Raw genomic sequence first — 17,948 nt, forward strand, 5'->3', positions numbered from 1 at the left:
GTTTTCCTGCAAGCCCAGATTTCATCTCAACTTAACACTCTAGACAGTAGATTTGGGGGAGGCCTAATGTACACAACAGGAACTTTACCATGAGGTCAAGGTTCAGGAGATAACACTCAAGCCAATGGCACCAGTGTGAGATGGGGCCCCCTTTTTGCCACTTGGGGGTGCTCTGATCGGTGTATATAGCCTGCAGCATCCTTCCTTTCCTGATTCAGCTCATCCTGCTGTATGCTTAAGTCCTAAATTTTAAGAATGTATTAAGCATCTAAAAATTTGCCAGGTGCTACAGAGAATAAATAGATGGGATGATTCCCCGCCTACACATGGACCATGAGGACTATTCTCTCACTGTTGAGTTCTAAGGTCTTGCTTGCCAAAAATCACTGCTTAGGTATAAGCCCAGGACAGGCAGGAATTGTGTCTGTTTCCTCTCCTGGTAGAGCCTTCGCACCCCAAACAGAACTTGGCATGTAACAGGAGCCACGCACTGGAGAATGAATACATGAATGAGTGAGTGACACCCACAGCTAAAGCCTTTGGTGAAAATGCTGATGGGGAGAGGGACCACAACTAAGCCCAAATATTCTGATCTATGAGCCTTCTATACCATAGCCTATCGGCGTGACTTCCTGTTCTAACAAGGATTTTTTTTTTTTTTTTTAACGCAGAAGGAAACAAAGATGATCAAGATATAATCAGCCTGCTCCAGATGACCTGGAGAGTTTTGCTGCTCCAAGCCACCCTTTTCTGTTGGGTGCCAGAGAGGCTACTGAACCTGAATGGGAAAAAGAGAGGGCAGAGAAATTAGGTAACTTGACCCAGTCACAGAATGCCCTGAGCTCTTTAAGGAAACCATTCCAAGGTCAAGGAATTTGATCAACTACTCTGAGTTCCATCTCTAAATCAGGGCAGAAATATATTTCCAACTCTCTTCACAAAGTTGTGATGAGAATTCAGGTATTCATCCAATAATATCTTGCTGATCAGTTCCATTATAGTTAACAGGTACTGATAAAACTTGTATACCTAGGGGTAATTTATAAAACCTAGATTGCAGTATAAATGTAGGTACTCTCATTGACCTCACCTGTATTGATAAAAACACTGCACCAGCCCAGATCAACAGGTATAAAAGACCCCAGGTAAGTACATGGTTAATTCAGATCTCTGGAATCTTTTTGCCATAATGATGAGAAAATTTAAGAACTAGGGGCGCCTGGGTGGCTCAGTGGATTAAGCCGCTGCCTTCGGCTCAGGTCATGATCTCAGGGTCCTGGGATCGAGCCCCACGTCGGGCTCTCTGCTCTGTAGGGAGCCTGCTTCCCTCTCTCTGCCTGCTTCTCTGCTTACTTGTGCTCTCTCTCTGTCAAATAAATAAAATAAAATCTTAAAAAAAAAAAAAAGAACTTGAAGAAGAGGCTGTGCTTTGGGATGTGTGATATGAGACTGGGTTTGGTGGGGGAATATAGTGGGGGAAGGGCTGGTTGTTACACTTAAACGATCTAGAAAAATGCCAGAATGTTTTTACTTCATGGCTGCATCTTACAAGATCTAGTTCTTAAAGATCTTGCAAGAGAACGAAATGGAGAGTTTAGTCAGAACAATCTGGCTGGCGAGGGACATTTTCTATAATCAGAAAGGTTACTCACATTGTGAGTTAACCAACTAGAAATTCTAAGGAACTGGGTTTGTTTTGCAACATGGTCTGAGCCCAGATGATCTGAATGAATGCAAATCAAAGCAGTTCTGTTGTTTCGTTGTTGTTGTTTTGTTTTTGCTAACACAGTGGTCTCATTACCGGTCACCCATATGTTCCTGATGTTGGGTCCCCCCTCCCCTTTTATTTTAAGGAAACGCCACCATAGCTATTCACATTTTTCCTTCTAAGCCATCAACTGCTAATCACAACTACAAGGACAATTCCAACTAAAAATACAAGAATCACAAGACACAGATTGCCATTAATATGTTCAGCCCTGAAGAGTCCAACTAAGCAGCCTGTAAGATAGACTTACAAGAAAATATTTAACTGGATTTGAAGAGCTCCATTCATTAGAGGCTAAACTTCATGAGTTTCAGATAGAAGACTGAACTTTTGCTTCTGGAAAAAAAAAATGTCATTAATTCCCCCAAAAGAATGAAAAAGCACTAAATCTGTAATAATGTTCATCAACCACTTTTCTATAAATGTTTTTAAGTTAGCTGACAGAGAAGTCACAGTAGTCAATGAAACAGAAATTTTCTGGGTATTTCACTTCTTTTTGATACATTTTTGGGTTCCAATTAGGAAAACAAAGTGTCACGCTGCAAGCAACACAGCTTGGCAAGGGGAAAGAGCTAGCAAACTGCTCAGTAAGTACGATACCCACCCAAGCAGCGGCTGCAGCACTCTATCCGTGTTAATATCAAACTACCTTTAGAGCTCGATACGAATATGGAAAGATGCTGCATGACGTTACTAACCAAAGGAAGATGTGAAACAACCTTGCTGCACATGCTGACAGGAACTAAAATGATTGACCGTGCCTAGGGCGCAGTCATGGGTACTCCGCTCTGTTGCAGAGTCTACACTGGCACGGTCTTCCTGAAGGATCGATGGCAGGACCCACCCAACTTTAAAATATGCATATCCAATACTCTGGCAATTTTTCTTCCAGAAATAATTCCTGAAGAAAGTATGCAAAGAGATACAGATGTGTGTGAGGGGGTTCGTGTAAGCACTCATGTGTGCATAAAGAGACTTAATATAGCATTATTAATAAAATCAAAGAAGTGTCTATCAGCAGGGGGATACTTTTAAAAAATGCCATGTTCCTGGAGGTACTATACATTTATTTTTTAAAGAGTCTATAGACTTTTACCTAGAAAGCAGAAGCATATATAAATTAAAAAAAAAAGGTAAGTCATAAAATAAAATGCAGAATATGAGCCCATTTTTACAACAGGGCACGTGTGTATGTATGTATATACATGTAAGTATATGTAAGCACACACACACACACACACACATACATTTCATTTCTATAAACATCTAAAAAAATCACTAATAGTCTTGGGGCACCTGGGTGGTTCAGTTGGTTGAGCATCTGCCTTTAGCTCAGGTTACAATCCCAGGTCCCTCGGATTGAGCCCCTCATCGGGCTCTTTGCTTCGAGGGGAACCTGCTTCTCCCTCTCCTGCTCCCTTTGTGCTCTCTCTTCCTCTCTCTCAAATAAATAAATAAAATCTTTTTTTTTAAAGTTACTAATAGTCTTAATAGTCATTACCTTTCATCAGTGCTGAAAACAATTTAAACTCTTTATAAGTACACTAAGCATTAAAAAAAAAGAATAGGTAAATTTTTCCTTTTCTAATGTAAAAAATCAGTGAGAATTTTCAAACAGGGTTGTAAAGACTGTGCCACAAGTCCAGTAGCCCAGATTTGATAGTAATCTGGCTTCCAACAGTTACTCTCGCACGTGAGCGTTTGCGAGGCAAACATGGCGCACCTGAAGCTTTAATAAACACACACACACACTCTGCAGTGGGGCAATCCCACTGGGGACAGTGAGAGAGAGAGAGAGCGCGCCCCCTTCCCTAGAAAGGCATATCCAGTGGTTGAGAGCACAGACTTTTGTCAGATGGTCCTGCGTGTGCTTTCCAACTCCACCACCGTTTGGAGCGTAAGAAATCTAGGGTAAGTTACTGAACGTTTCAGTGATTCAGCTTTCTCATCCGTACCATGGGAGTAAACGATGCCTTCTTGATAGTGTTGTCATGTGATCAGTGAGAAAGGGCACCGCAAGCATTCACCACCCTGCCTGACGCAGAAGACATGAGATCGAGTGGTCGGTGGGAAACTATGGTCTCATGGACCACAGTCCCTATACCACCTGCAGAATTTCAGCCCCGGAAGGGACCTCATTGTTAATAGTTCCACACTTCCATATCTCACAAACAGAATTCCCAAGCAACTAAACATGTCCATGGTCCTGGGTCTATAGGCACCATCATGACGGAGAATGAGTGTGGAACTGGGGTCAGACTGTTCCTCAAACCAACTCAGACGTTCGCCAGTGTGTGATCTGGGGCAGGGTGCTTCATCTCGCAGCCCTGCCTGGAGGCCGGGTATGCTGATAATTTTACTAATGTTATTTTGAGGACCTAACAACACCAGTGGATGTATCCAGAGCACCCAGCATCTGGAGCACGGAAGGAAAAAGCACATCAACAACCAGTTCTAATTTACTGAGCATCTACTACAGGCTATGTATTTTCTCTCGTGCTTCTATCAACTCGGGAAGACAGGTGTTACTATCCCCCGAGGAAGAGCCAGGAAACTGCGATTCAGGGCACCGCATGACTTGTCGATAGGATTCCAATTCAGATCTGCCTCACTCTAAATTCTTTTTAATCTACTTTTTTTCTTCTTTCTTTTGCGGGGGGAGACAGTGGGGAAGAGAGAAAGAATCTGAAACAGGCCCTTGCCCAGCATGGAGCTGGATATGGAGCTCGATCTCACGACCCTGGGATCACAACCCAAATCAAGAGTTAGACGTGTCACTGAGAGCTACTCAGGCATCCCTGCTTTTCCTTCCTTTCTTCTTCTTCTTCTTTTTTCTATAGTTCATTATTTCTCTCCCTGTATCATTTGGGCAAGTCACAATTTCCTCTTCTTGTAATCTCTTCTGAGATAATATAACCAATTTAGGGGTATGTAAGCTAGTGGCTGTGAAGCTTTGAAAACAAAACAATGCTTTGAAAATGTTCAGAAACAAGGAACTTTTATCTACGGGAATGCCTCAAACACCTCTTCTCCTCGCTGCCTCTGCTATGTGTTTCCCTGTTGGACACTCGGCCCCAGCCCCGGGTGTGCAAAGACTCAACGGAAGGAAAACTTGCTGCACTAAATTTCCCTTACTGTGTAAAGGATCATTACATCATCCTCCTTCCTCTAAGGAGAGGTCCCAGGCAGATGGAGCAAGTGCCCAGAGAACAGAGGGACCCGGGAAACTTGACTCCTAATCACGGTTTTGCCAAGGGCTGGCTCTACCGATCAGCCTAAGAGGCCATAAGCAAAAATCTCTCTTTCCTCCTCCCCAACCCCCCATCCTTTTATTCATTCATGTTTATTCAATAAACTTTTGTTAAGCGCTTACTACAGGAAAAACACTGCAGGAGCATACAGTTCCTGTCCCGAGGAACTTATAGTTTAGGGATGACTAGTTGATCCAGCCATCTTAATATCCTTAAGGTTATATGGGTTTTAGTGTGTGTGTGTGTGTGTGTGCGCGTGTGTGTGAGCAGATACTTAATTACATGTGTAGATTATTCACCCTTCAGTCGTTTCCATAACCAATCGTTTAAACAGCTCTTCCGATGACGATGACCAGCTCACATGCCTCCCACAGAGCCCAGCACGCTGCGACGCCGACGACACCCCCTGTGCACACCTAAATCGAACTTTTGTGTAATGGAATTAGCACACTGTCAGAATTCATCAAGTACTCGTTATGTAAAACTGCTCTTGGGGTAATTTTGTAGTAATTAAGTGTATAAGAGTAATTAAGAATTTCTCTGCATCTAATCATCAATCCCTAGTACTATATACGCATTAATAACCTCATGGCTGATAACGAAAATTGGTCCTGATTAGGACGGCTGCTGCTAACACGGGAATGACATGAAATGTGCTCGTTGGCTCATTCTCCTTGTGAGAATGTCACGACTTTCTCGTGAAGACTATTATGCTCTGATTTACAACCAATCTTATTTGTCTTCGTGAGATTTCAAGGGGAAATCGTGACACACGCTTAAATTCTAAGCAATACAATTTCTAGACTTAACGACTTCATTATTTCACAACTTCACCTCTGCCAAAGTGACTACATTTCCTGTGGGACGGGTTTGTTTATTGTCTCTACAATTTGCCTTTAAAAAAAAAAAACAACCTTTAAACATTTAGCATAAACCCTCAGAAATGACATCAGTCGTGTCTGTAACCCGTAAGACACTTCTGGAAAGCACCCTTGCGCAATCCCTGTAAGTAAACAGAGGAACTCAGAGGAAGAAGCTGAGCTGGTAAGGGCCACCTCATGCCATTTAAGTATCAGTGCTCTGAGATTCCTTTGGCTTGAAAGATGGTTTGGCTGTTTGGTAGGACAAGGCCTTTCCAAAGCCTGTTGTTCTTGGGGGCCTGCTGGTGGCTGAAACCTTGTGTTTCCTGGTGCGGTCAGTTTGCACTGGGCCGCCAAACTTCCCATGCCGTCCGGAGGCGGGAAAATGCCACCATGTCTGTGAGCTGACTTGCCAGCCTCTACAGGGACTGCGGGCAGGACAGCTCTAAATCCTAAGAATACAGGAGCCAGGGCCCACTGGGAAGGCCCCCAGTCCCCACGGCTGCTGTCTCGCTAGCAGAAGGCCCAGGCTGGGGGGCAGCTCCCCGGGGTTCTCCTTAGGAAATCTGATGACTGGCTCATGCATGATGGAAATCTGTGTGTTGGCTACTGACATCTCCAGAGGGTAGAAGTGAGAGCAGGCCGTGAAAGCACAGAAATCTGAGACTGGGGGGAGAGGGGCGTCAAGGGGCAGAACCCTCAGAAAGCCTCCACCACTGATTTCCAAGAGGTAATCAGGGTGAGGGAACCTGAGAGATAGCTCCCTTCTGAAGATCGGGAAACCAGCTCGGGGAATGTTCGGCCGGCCCCACGGAGTGCCTAGCCAATAAACATTATGAACAGAACCGCGACTTGGTTAAGCCTGGCAATGCCCTGAAATACCCTCCCTTGCAGGTGAAGGCAGCCACATGCCCACGTTCAGGGTTCGCTTGCACGTCCTTCTCCCTCCCCACGTGTGACACCAGGACGGGATCCGGAGAATGCCAGCACCTATATTGTCAATGGGAGGGTGGAAGCCACCCGTCACAGATGGCAAAGCAAAATGCCAGCAGGGGCCGGCCCATCGTGGGCTCCGCGGCTGCTCCCCCACCCAGCACCGTCCACCACTGGGCGTCTTGTCTCGGGAGAAGAGCGAGCCCATACACCGGGAGGGCTGCCCTAACACGAGAAACGAATCTGGAAAAGTCTTGTGCTCTGGACAACGTGGATTGCAAATGACAGGCTCTTTGAGAAAACTTGGGATCGGGACAGACCACTCAAAATCCGTGAAACCTTCTAGCTCTAGCAGTAACAACATAATCCAGAGGGAATCTGGGCAGCCGGTTCTGTGTGGCTAGAGGCTCCTTGGTGGTTTGGAAACGCACACAGGTGTTGGCTGGAAACGCTGGCTTGTGGGAACTGAGGCGACAGGTGCTAGGACCAGCTCTTGGGAAAGATCGTGATCTGCCCGTAACCAAGGGCCTCCCAAGGCCAATGTGCACCTCTCTGGGGAAGGAGCCCTTAGGGTCCTGCTCATTCCCAATTGTATTAAAGAGGCCCGAAGGGGCTCCTGCCTGTGTAGCAGCTAGGCTGAAGGCGCTTTTCACTTCCTTCTCTCACTATCCCAGCTCCTCTCGCCTAGAAAAGATGGTGGCTGAATGAACGCATCTCCCCATTCTTCTGACACCATTCCTCTACTTAACCAGTGGCATCTGAGTGAGCGAGACTGTTGGCTCCGTCACTGTTGTTGGGCGTGGGTGTGGCACGGGTGTGGTCCGAAACAATCCTGGCAGGTGGGATGCAACGTTCCCACCTCTCCAATTCCATTCCTGGCAACAATGCCCTAGCTTACTTTCCGAAAATAGCAGGCTGGCTTCACGGTTCTGTGGGATTCTACTTGGCACGAGCTGGTCTTGCTGGTTCCCAGCCTCCTCTGTTTATCTTCAAAATCCCATTCAAGGGTCCCCTCTAGAAATGCCTCTATGACACCTTCCTCTGAATAAACCAGGTACCTCTTAATAGAATTATTATTATTATCATTTTTAGTATTATTGCACATATCCCTCTGGTGATTAAATGACATTCATATTTCCTGACACCTTGTGGGAGACCAATAAACACTTGCTGAATTGAACTTGGCCTCTCCTTGATGGGTCCAGAAGGAGGAAGGTTGTGAAAATGCTGTTTTAGGAATTCCCATGGCATTCTAACAGCCTGGAATGAATAGGGCATTTAGAAAGAAATTTTCCATTAGTACCATAACAAAATGTACAAATATCAACTCTCAGGCAACTAATCCAGGCAAAATTCTGAAGCTTGCCCGGGCAAGAGAATGGTCCTAAAGAGAAAGAAAAGACTGAAGAACGGGCTTACATGATTGGAAAACGCGGTTCCTATGTTTACCTCTAAAATAAAAGACTAAAATGTACTTAGAAGTTGCCTTGGAGATGCCATCCAAACAGAGACCCATAAATGCTGTCAGCATTCAAACACGGAGAGAAATGACACCTCACCCACCTCACTAATGAAGGCAGCAGGAATGCATGAAGTCAATGCACAATCAACAAAACTGAGCTCTGGTCCTGGGTCACTCGCTAGGTGAGGGAACTCAAAAAAGCGGCACTAATAATCTCTTCAAAGTGTGCCTTTTCCAAAACACTCATTAATGTTGTAACAATGTATGGCAACAGATGGTGACTATAGTTAGCGCGGGGAGCACGGAGGAAGGATACAGAATTGTCAGATCACTATGGCATACACCTGAAACTAACATTGTCAAGCATACTTTGATAGCAGATAAATACACACACACACACAAACACACACACATACACAGCACACAAAGTCCAAGAGCTGCATCCATCAATACGGCAGAAGCAAAGCTCAGCAGGATGTCCGTCATTTTCTTCCTCATCTGGAAGACCAAGCCCTTCGAATTCTAACTTTCATGGCTCCGTGTAAGGCAACATCATCTACATACCGGTATATTTCCCCATGGAAAGATGGAAATACGTTTTGACTTTGGTGTGCCTTTGACTCAGAAACACGTAGATGAAGAACGTGGCTTGGAAACATGGACCTCTTGTTAAAAACACCTGTGCCCTTTGGCAAGAAGCTGGCGATGCCTAGATATTTTGTATTCTTCTGTGTCTCAGCTCCCATCTCTAAAAATATACTGATGACATTTTTCTCTGACCTCTACCTACCGCAGGGAATACAGAGAGGATGGGGGTGACGGCGCTCATTAAAACCGTGAACTTCTTGGAAGACAGGACACTCCTTCATTGTGGCTATAGTGTTAGCAACCCCAACACAGTTCACAGGGCTTTAAAAATCTAGTTTTATTAGGGGATGAGGTTCTCCGTGACCAAGATGCTGGATGACGCCACCCAGCAAACTAGTCCAGCCAAAGCTGCCAAAAATTGTAACTCATTTAGAAGGTGTGTGTGCCTCCCCTTGCTCCCAGCACTGTATCACCCGCTTGACAAATATTAGATCAATTTGCTCTTTATTCTAAGGAGCAGTTGATGAGAAATGCTCGTGCCTAGCAAGTTCCAGGAAAACATTTTCAGACAAGATGCTTGGAGGATGAAGTAAGGCCGCATTTGGATGCCTACTCCTTCATTCTTAGCAGTGGCCCAGCGGTTAAAGAGTAGAAACTCCCTCTATGAGCCCGTCACAGCAGCCACTCGCCCATCTTCTAGAACAAAGTTATGATTTCCCAATTTGCATAACTATATCCTGATCTCTTCCAGAAAGTCTTGTCATATGTATTTATTTTTAAACTGCTGCTAGCAGTTTCTTATTGGCCATGGGAATTTTTAACAATTGAAGTAAAAGTTAAAAAAAAAACCTCAACAGTTTCAAGCTGACAATATATTCATTATTCAACTACAAAAGAGAAATATGGGAGAAGAGTCTTTTGCCAGGAGGTAGGGCGAAATGATAAGATAGATCTCATTTTCTGTGTCGTCTTGTTTTGGTTTGCATTTGTTGGATGAGACAGTGTCAATCATTTATTCAGTAAATATTTACTAAATGCCTACTTTGCACCAGGAATTATGTGTGCCCTAAGGCTAGAAACATTACCCCCACTCTCAAAGAGTCCAATAAAGAAAAGGGAGGGAGAAGAAGGAGAAGCATTAAGTTAATTAAGTTCCTACTCTGTGCCATGTGCTTTTCTTGTGGACTCTTATAACTACTGATGAGAGAAGTTACGAGATCCCCAGAAATTGTTCAGAGCCTCACAGTTGAGTGGATTGGTATTTGTAATCGAGTTGTTCTAATTCCAAAATCTCTTTTAAAATGTCCCCAGAAAGCAGAAAAAAGAAGAAATTATCCATTATCCCTACCCTCGTGATTTAAAAACAAAACGAAACAAAATCGTTAATGTTTTAGAAAATTGCCTTCCTTTTTTTTTTTGGTCTACGAGTAGGGTAATTTTTGAATTTTTAAAATATGTTTCACAGTTGTCATCAAAGTGTTATACGGCCTTTCATTGGAACTATGACATGATTGCCTGAAATACTCTGTTGTTTTTTAATAGCACTGGAGAGAAAAATCATTGCCAGTCATATGATGCCACTGACTGACACATGTCCAGATCTCGGCAAAGTTAAAATAAGAAGGGTAAAAATGAGTTTGTTGTAGGGTCAGTGACTTCTTCTGTATTCCCAAAAGCCCACCCTCGTCCACCTCCTGCCTGCTGGTAAGGGGGGCTTCCCAGCTCAGGGGACCTGGCTCTCTCCCACGTTAGACATGCCCCTCTCATGGGTCAGGAGGTCTCTCTCAGCAGGGAGAGCACTCTGTCTTCTCACACATGCGCTGCTTTACGTACAGTAGGTACTCAAGAAATGTTTCTTGGTTGGATAAATAAATAACTAAAGCTTAAGAAGAAGGTTATGAACAAAAGAGGGTAATCATGACCATAGGCCCAAACAGTGGTGGGAGCCCATGTTTCGTTGGGGAATAAGGGTTTGTGTGACTGTACTCAGGAAGAGAGAAGAGGTGGATGGAACTTGTTTGGAACTTGGAGTCAGAGCCAGTGGCCTGCACTTCTCAAGGTCTTTCCCTTCCCATAGGCCACTACTCTGTCCACATGGTCTCCTCTTTGGCTGTCCAGACCCCTTCTCCAATGTCCTCCCCAAGCCTAGCCCCATAGCACTGCCCGATTCTGCCATCTTGGGAAGCCACTCACACTTACTCATACTCAGCTGGCATACTGGTTAAGGCTTCCTTGGGGACACCACCCAATAACATCAAGTAATAACTCACACGGAGCAAATTCAGGAATCAGCAAGAAGCAGATATGGCACCGTCCTATTTTTCAGGAGCTGAAAATCTCCTTTCAATGGACAGTCTCTCCCCCAGGACAGTCTACTTCCCCCAGGAAGTAGAAGGCTACACATTCAGAGTCCAGATGATATGACAACTCGACTTAACTTTCTATGGATGTTCACAAAGATACCTGCCTGAGTCAGCAAAATTGGTGTAAATAAAGAAATTCAGCCGAACTCCGTTCTCCAAGAATGTCTGAAGTTCAACACCAGATCTTCACATTTTGAACACCATCATGATTTCTCCTGCCTTCCTTTCCTCCTTTTCTTCCTCTCCACACTTACCAGGTACCTTACTTAGCACACAGAGAACTGTGCTAAGTTCTTCAAGAAAAAGAACAACGGGTCAGAAAATTCTGACCTCAGAAACAAGCTTACACATTCATAGAAAGGCAAGCGTTCCTCACAAAGGAGTAACTTAACAAGGTAGAGAAAGAGAGAGCAAAAGTGTTATATCAGAAATGCATGTGACATGCAGTCAGAGTCCAGAGCCAGGAGAGATGGAATCCAGCTAAGACTCTCACCAGGGAAGGCTGCAGAGAGGAGGTGTCCTTTCACCTGGGCCTTGAAGGTTGGAGAGGTTCTGGGGATATGGGACCTGTGGGGGGGGGGGTGGCGGTATGCCTGGGCAAAAAGCCCTCCTGCTGTTCCCTTTTAAGTGACTGTTTATTGTTGAGGAAACAAGATGCTGTTGTTAGAGCCTCCCCATGAGGTGTTAAATCACTGCCCAGTAAACAGATCATCACCTTGGGCTGACTGCTCTGGGCTGTCATGAGTTCTACCAGTTTAGGGCCAACACCGGGAAAACACTGAAATTTCATGCTGATGAGGTGTAACATTTTAGAGGAAAGTCCTAAAAGCCAAAGCCTGGCATGCGACAGAACTGGAGGAACCCACCGCTGGTAACGCAGGCGCCCGTCTGACAGCGATGGCCCGGTGTCACTCTCCCAGACTCTAGGGGTGGTCAGCCCCCCACTTACCATGGACGTGGATTCCATTTGGTTGAAAGGAAGAGTTAGTTTCCGGCTGGTAAGACTTCAGGTGTGGCCCACCCGCTGGCTGCTGGGTGTGGGGAGGCTGTGTTCTCTGCATCACTGAAGAAGGAGCTGGAACTCTCCGGGGGCTGATGTGGTGAGGAGATGGGGCAGAAGGGGCAAACCTGGGAAAACGATTACAAAAGGAAGCATGAGGGGCATGAAAAAGCGGGAGCAGAGACAAACTCTTCAAAGCCAAATTCCAATTTCCACACTGGCTGGATAAGAGCGTGACAAAAAGTCATCAAAAGAAACTGATGCAGACTTTCTCTCCCATTTTTAACCACTGACTTCCCAACTGAGATACTGAAGGGATAAAAGAGGTCAACAAACGGAAAATGTACTCACAGTTTGGGTTTGTCAAGCCTCTTAAAATGCATTTCAAATACTCTGGGTTTGGTGAAATTCAAGGCACATCTTTTGCCAGGCTCCCTTTTCTGCTAATTTTTAAATTCGTCTGCATTTTAGGGGAAATTTGATCCTTATGTTTCTGATTCATTTACACTTAGCTCATAAACATTTTGTTCTGTGAGACATATCTGGGGTCCAAGAAGTATTAGAAGTCTTTATTATAAGCCTCTCTCATCCTGTTCTCTTTAAACAATACATTTTCTTTTGCCAAGAATGAGGAATTTAAACCTCAAAGATCAAGTGTGGTTTGAGACCCAGAACCTATCTGCATGGGTTCTGTGCTTGGCAAAGAATGCTCGCTGCTTGGGGCACAACCACAGCGCCACGTGGGACATCTCTGGCAGTCACATGTGCTAATCACAGTAGAGCTACTGCTCGTTTCTGAGGAGGGACAGACAGATATGAGGTGATGTGGTCAGTGTACCTGAGACACAGCCTGATAACCGCCCACCAGTCTTCTAACTGTAAGGGGACATTGGCAGGGTCCAACTCCCTGGGTTTAAAGTGACTTTCTAGCACCAAAGGGAAGGTGTACTTGGCAGAGCAGCGTTCAAGTTTACCAGTGTCCACAGACCACCAAAGCAACCCTCAGTGCAAGTCACTAGGGGGCTGGCACAGGGAACCCATCAGTGCTGTGAGATGTAGTGACAAAATAATCGGGGAGCCAAGCGTATCACCAATGGGTTGTTCCATCTCCTCAGAAAAGTCCCAGCAAGTTGAAAACTTCGAGTCGGCCAGCCTTTGCCCAACACTAATACGCATTGGTGGCCAGGAGTGCATGCGGCTAACTGCACAAGGACGAGTCCCCTCCCTTTGCTGGGCTTTTGCGTCAGGCCATCGAGGGTCAGAAGGGAAACCCAACCAGGCAAGTTTGTAAAGCAATTTGCACCATTCTGAATCAGAATATTTAATAGGGCAGAGCCTCTACATTTGTGTGGCGTCAAGAAGGAACCACGGGATGGGGAAAAAAAAGTACGGCATTCATATTCTAGACCATTCCTAAATGAATTCCATCCAGTGAGGGCTATGGAGGAAGGGGATGTGGGAACCAAGGAAGGAGGAAGAGAAGACTCCAGAGGAGGCCGACACAAACTGGCTGCATTAGGAGGCCTATTTTCACTCTACTGCAGGAGAAGAGTAAGCGAGTACCCTGGGCTGGGAAATGTATGTTTTCCAAGCGTATCATCTTAATTGGAATTAGCCTGGAAGATGTGCCGAGCGGCCATGAGAGAACACATTGCAGATGAACCCTGTCACTGCCCTGAGAACATCTAGTAAAAAACCCATGTGCCAGGATTCCTCATATGGAGGCTATTTTCTTGGGGAATGAGTCCCTAATGCGTCTGGCAACTCTGTCGGAGGTCACGGGAGGGAGCCAGGGAATTGTGGGATCGCAGGCTTTAGGGCTAAAAGGAGCCCACACGACCACCCCACCCCGGAGCCCTGTGGGCAGGAGACCCCCAGGGAGAACGGGGAGGACCGGAACTGGAAGACAACTTTGTCACTGGCATCGTGAAACAGCAAGATCCGTTGACTTGCTTCCTGACTGTATTTCTTCATCTGGGAATGAAAGACGCAGCACACTCCTGACGGTTTTCTGGTCTTTTCTCTAGTACTTGTGCCACTCTTCCTTCCCACTGAGGACTGACGGGGCAGAGATGTGTGGTGGGGGCAAGTCACAGTGTGTGTAAGTCTGAGCCTGATATCGTAGGCTTGATGGAGGAGAGGGATTCTGTGTCACAACCCCCCCTGTGCTCCCGGCCAGTGAGTCTGACTCACAAACAAGGGTTTGATGAACAAAGAGAGAAAACGTAGATGGCGAGGGGGAAGGAGGCAAAGACTGTCAGCAATACAAAATCTTCTCTCTGTAATTTGGGGTGATCTGGCTATGGAGTGAACTGTGATTATTAGCTATAAAGAAGGGAAGATTTCAACTCGCTGAAATGGCAGAATTCATTTAGGAGTCATCTCGAATGTAAATTCCATACAAGAGAATCTACATCTATATCTGGATTATAGAGCTACATATAAATTATATAGCTATGTATCTATCGAGAGAGCATATAATTATATGGTAATTATAAATCATTCTTATCTATATTCATTCATGCAAATTCCAAACCCCGGCCATGCCCTCGTGGCTACCACGTATTTCCATAATGTAGTAACGGTGAGCAGAGGAGAAAAAGTGCGGTGGTATCACGTCAAGGTGTTAGCAATCCTTATCTCAGAGACGGGGGAGGAGTAAAATACATCTGCCCACCCTTCGACTGACTCCACATTTCACTTTTTGCTAATTCAGACTGGATTTGTCTCCATATTATTCGAATAAGTAAGATCATATGGTATAAAGCGAATGCAATTTTAAAGTATAGTGTGTCACTTCATACGGAGTATTAATAAAAATTTAGAAATAAACTGTTCGAGGTGAGATAAATGTACACCCAAAGAACTCCCTGGTTTGGGAAGGAAAGGACTGATACACAAATGTTAACTTTTACAATACAGAGAAAAGATGAGAAGTGACAAGATGTGATTACAATTATCTACACAATTGCTAGGAACAAGGAAAGAAAGAAGAATTCAGGGCTAAAAAGCCCAGCATAAGGAGTGAGTGTATAAATGTGATTGATTTTTAAGTGTAGTCCTTAGATTCAATTTTGTTACTGCTCAAACATGGTACATAGCATTTTACAGAAAAACCTCTCCCACTCTCTCTATTAATATAAATTTCACTTTTACAAACCTGCTTCCACATTCACCCGCTCACAGTAAAGTAGAATTTAGCAAATTACAATCCGTTTTGAGGGGGCAGGAGGGGAGCGTAGAGGTCGGGGAGCTCCTCCGTCAGTGGGAAGGCCCCGGGAGCATCCAAAACAGTCACTGACCGCTCGGAACAAGACTGATGCCAGAAATGCTTTAGAAAAAGCCAAAAGGACTTGAGAAATGAGTGGTTTTAGGCCAGGCACACCAGAAGCAAGCAAAGAACCAAGAACATACACACTCACGCAGAAGCTCATTAAGCCGAACGTGAGATGTTCTTACTGTTACTGAGGGTAGGGTGTTGGGGCTTAGGACCCCATTTTCTTAGGACCCTCACTGATTTTCCAACGTCGTTTCTTTAATACGCCCACATACACATACCAAAATGAATATGGTATGAATATTTTGCCCCAAACAGATTGTTTTTAAGTCGATGATGGTGGATTTAAACATTTTGATGTTAAAATAAATAGTTTTGAGGCTGAGGCTAAGTTGCAGTGATTTACAATGTTCCTCCCAGGGACTAGCTCATCCCCCATTCTGTCAGGACAAGATGACGTCACTCTAATTCACTGGGAGTTGCAGCAGCGTCCCCGAGCCCGAAGGGAGAACGTCTCAACGCTATCTCAGTCCAGCCATGTCCCAGGCTGCGGATCTGTACTTCACAGCTCAGAAACTACATTCAACGTAGCTTACCAGTCTTTTCTTTGAGACAAAAGGAGGTTGTTAATATAAATATGCACACAACAGACTAGAAATTTTTAAAAAAGTCACTGCTTACCAGAAACACTTCACACAAAAGCAAACCAGAGAACGGAGTCAACCGCTCGTTCTCCTTTAGTGGAGGAGTTTGGATAACCTCAGTGGTGAGCCACTGCGGGGTTCAATGGTTTGCGCCTCTCCCCCCACCTCCTGCCCGAAAACACAAAACAAGATAGGGGCGCAAACAGATTTTAATGGGCTCATAAAAATAATCTCCTGGGGAAAGAAAACAACCTAAAAAGGCTTCTGTAAATAAATATTGATACACACCTTAGAAAATGTCTGATTATTTGGGGGGATTTGGTCAGTTACGCTCCTTCCCTTCTGTCGCCCACTGCCACCTCAAGTCACACGGAGCTTTCCAACCTTGCAGTGAAGTTGGCCAGAAGCAAAGAGGTCACGTTTCCGATAATGCGGTACTAGAAAGAATCTTAGATTGTTTCACAGAACGGTAGATCCCGATTGAGACACACAGTACTGATGAGGTTCACAGGCAGACAAATGGCAAATGGCAGGAGATGGATATCACCGAAGACCTACTGGGCTTGGATTCTGGTTCTGTCCTTACCAGCTGGGCAATCCTGAATAAATGCCCTCACATCCCCCAGCCTCTATTTCAAGTGTAAAATAAAGATAATCTCAACACCTACTGGGGATCATAAAACCTGAGATAACATATTTATTTATTCACTCAAGAGATATTTATTGAGCACTGACCCAGTGTGTGGCCCTATTCTAATCACAAGAGACAGAGCAACACATGACACGTGTCCCTGCTTTTGTGCGACTTCTATTTCGGGGAGGCGAGGCAGGCGATGAGCAAAATTAAGTAAGCAAACCGTATATTGTATTGAGGAAATGAATACTCTGGAGAAAAATCAAGAATGGAAGGTGAGGGGTGGGGGTACATTATAAATAATTTTAAATTGGGAAGTCAAGAGATCTCGAATCTCGAAGTACTTTAGACAATATCTGACACCTTCCAGAAGATCAACGCATGCTTATGGGATGACCGCTCTAAATGGAATGTACACTTAAGGTTAGCCTGACGTGAACGCACACCCAGAGCTTGAGAGCTCTGTAAGACTGTGGTTCTGTATTCTGTAAGACCGTGGTTCCAGCACTGCGTCTGAATTTCTATGCAGTTCTTAAAGTAAAAAAAAAAAATCTTAGGACTCTTTTCTCTCTTGACTACTCATACAAGAAACTAAGGCTCGGAGAAAGCAAGGCATTTTCTCATTTGGCTAATTTTCTAGTTCTAAGAGCAAATAGTCATGGTCTTTCTTGTGTAAGATCTCATTTCTTGGCCTTGGGTTTCCCCACAGAGTATCCTGATTTCACATATTCATCCAATCATACCATGTTCCAGCTGGAAGGCAACGGAGTGGCTTTATTTGGACGAGATAAAATAGGCCCAGAGACATGAAGTGATTTTTCCCAGTCACCCAGCTAGTTCTCCAGATACCACTTTTGTCCCAATGAGGTCAGTTGTTCCCTCGTGGAGACACACAAGGCAAGGTGGAGGGGCGGGGTGAGGGAGGGCAGGGGAGGACTCCTGCGAGCACCTGCGATTGGAACCTTCTCACCAGCTGGGGGGGACGGGCGTATCAACAACCCACGGCCTTGAAGAAACCTGGCGACCAGTTTCCCAGTTTGCTTTGGTGAATGAACTTGTTCATTCTGCACTAGAGTTCTTCGTGCCCAAGCTGGGCTTACACTTTTGGTCTTTCCAGCTGGGCAACTCCTTTCAAATAATGCTCTGTCTCCTGTCTGTAAGGTATCTC

General features: G+C 45.0%; 1 protein-coding gene across 2 annotated transcripts in view; it reads right to left on the reverse strand.

The window, feature by feature from the left end:
- The window catches only part of GLIS3 (GLIS family zinc finger 3), a 504,385-nt gene that overhangs the window by 16,987 nt on the left and 469,450 nt on the right, over positions 1 to 17,948 (reverse strand). For both annotated transcript variants that reach the window (XM_046023585.1, XM_046023584.1), the window contains exon 9: positions 12,175 to 12,353. In XM_046023585.1, the coding sequence (XP_045879541.1) occupies positions 12,175 to 12,353 (179 nt within the window). The remainder of the gene's footprint in view (positions 1 to 12,174; positions 12,354 to 17,948) is intronic.

This window comes from Meles meles, chromosome 11 (assembly GCF_922984935.1).
Source record: "Meles meles chromosome 11, mMelMel3.1 paternal haplotype, whole genome shotgun sequence".
Lineage (NCBI taxonomy): Eukaryota > Metazoa > Chordata > Mammalia > Carnivora > Mustelidae > Meles > Meles meles.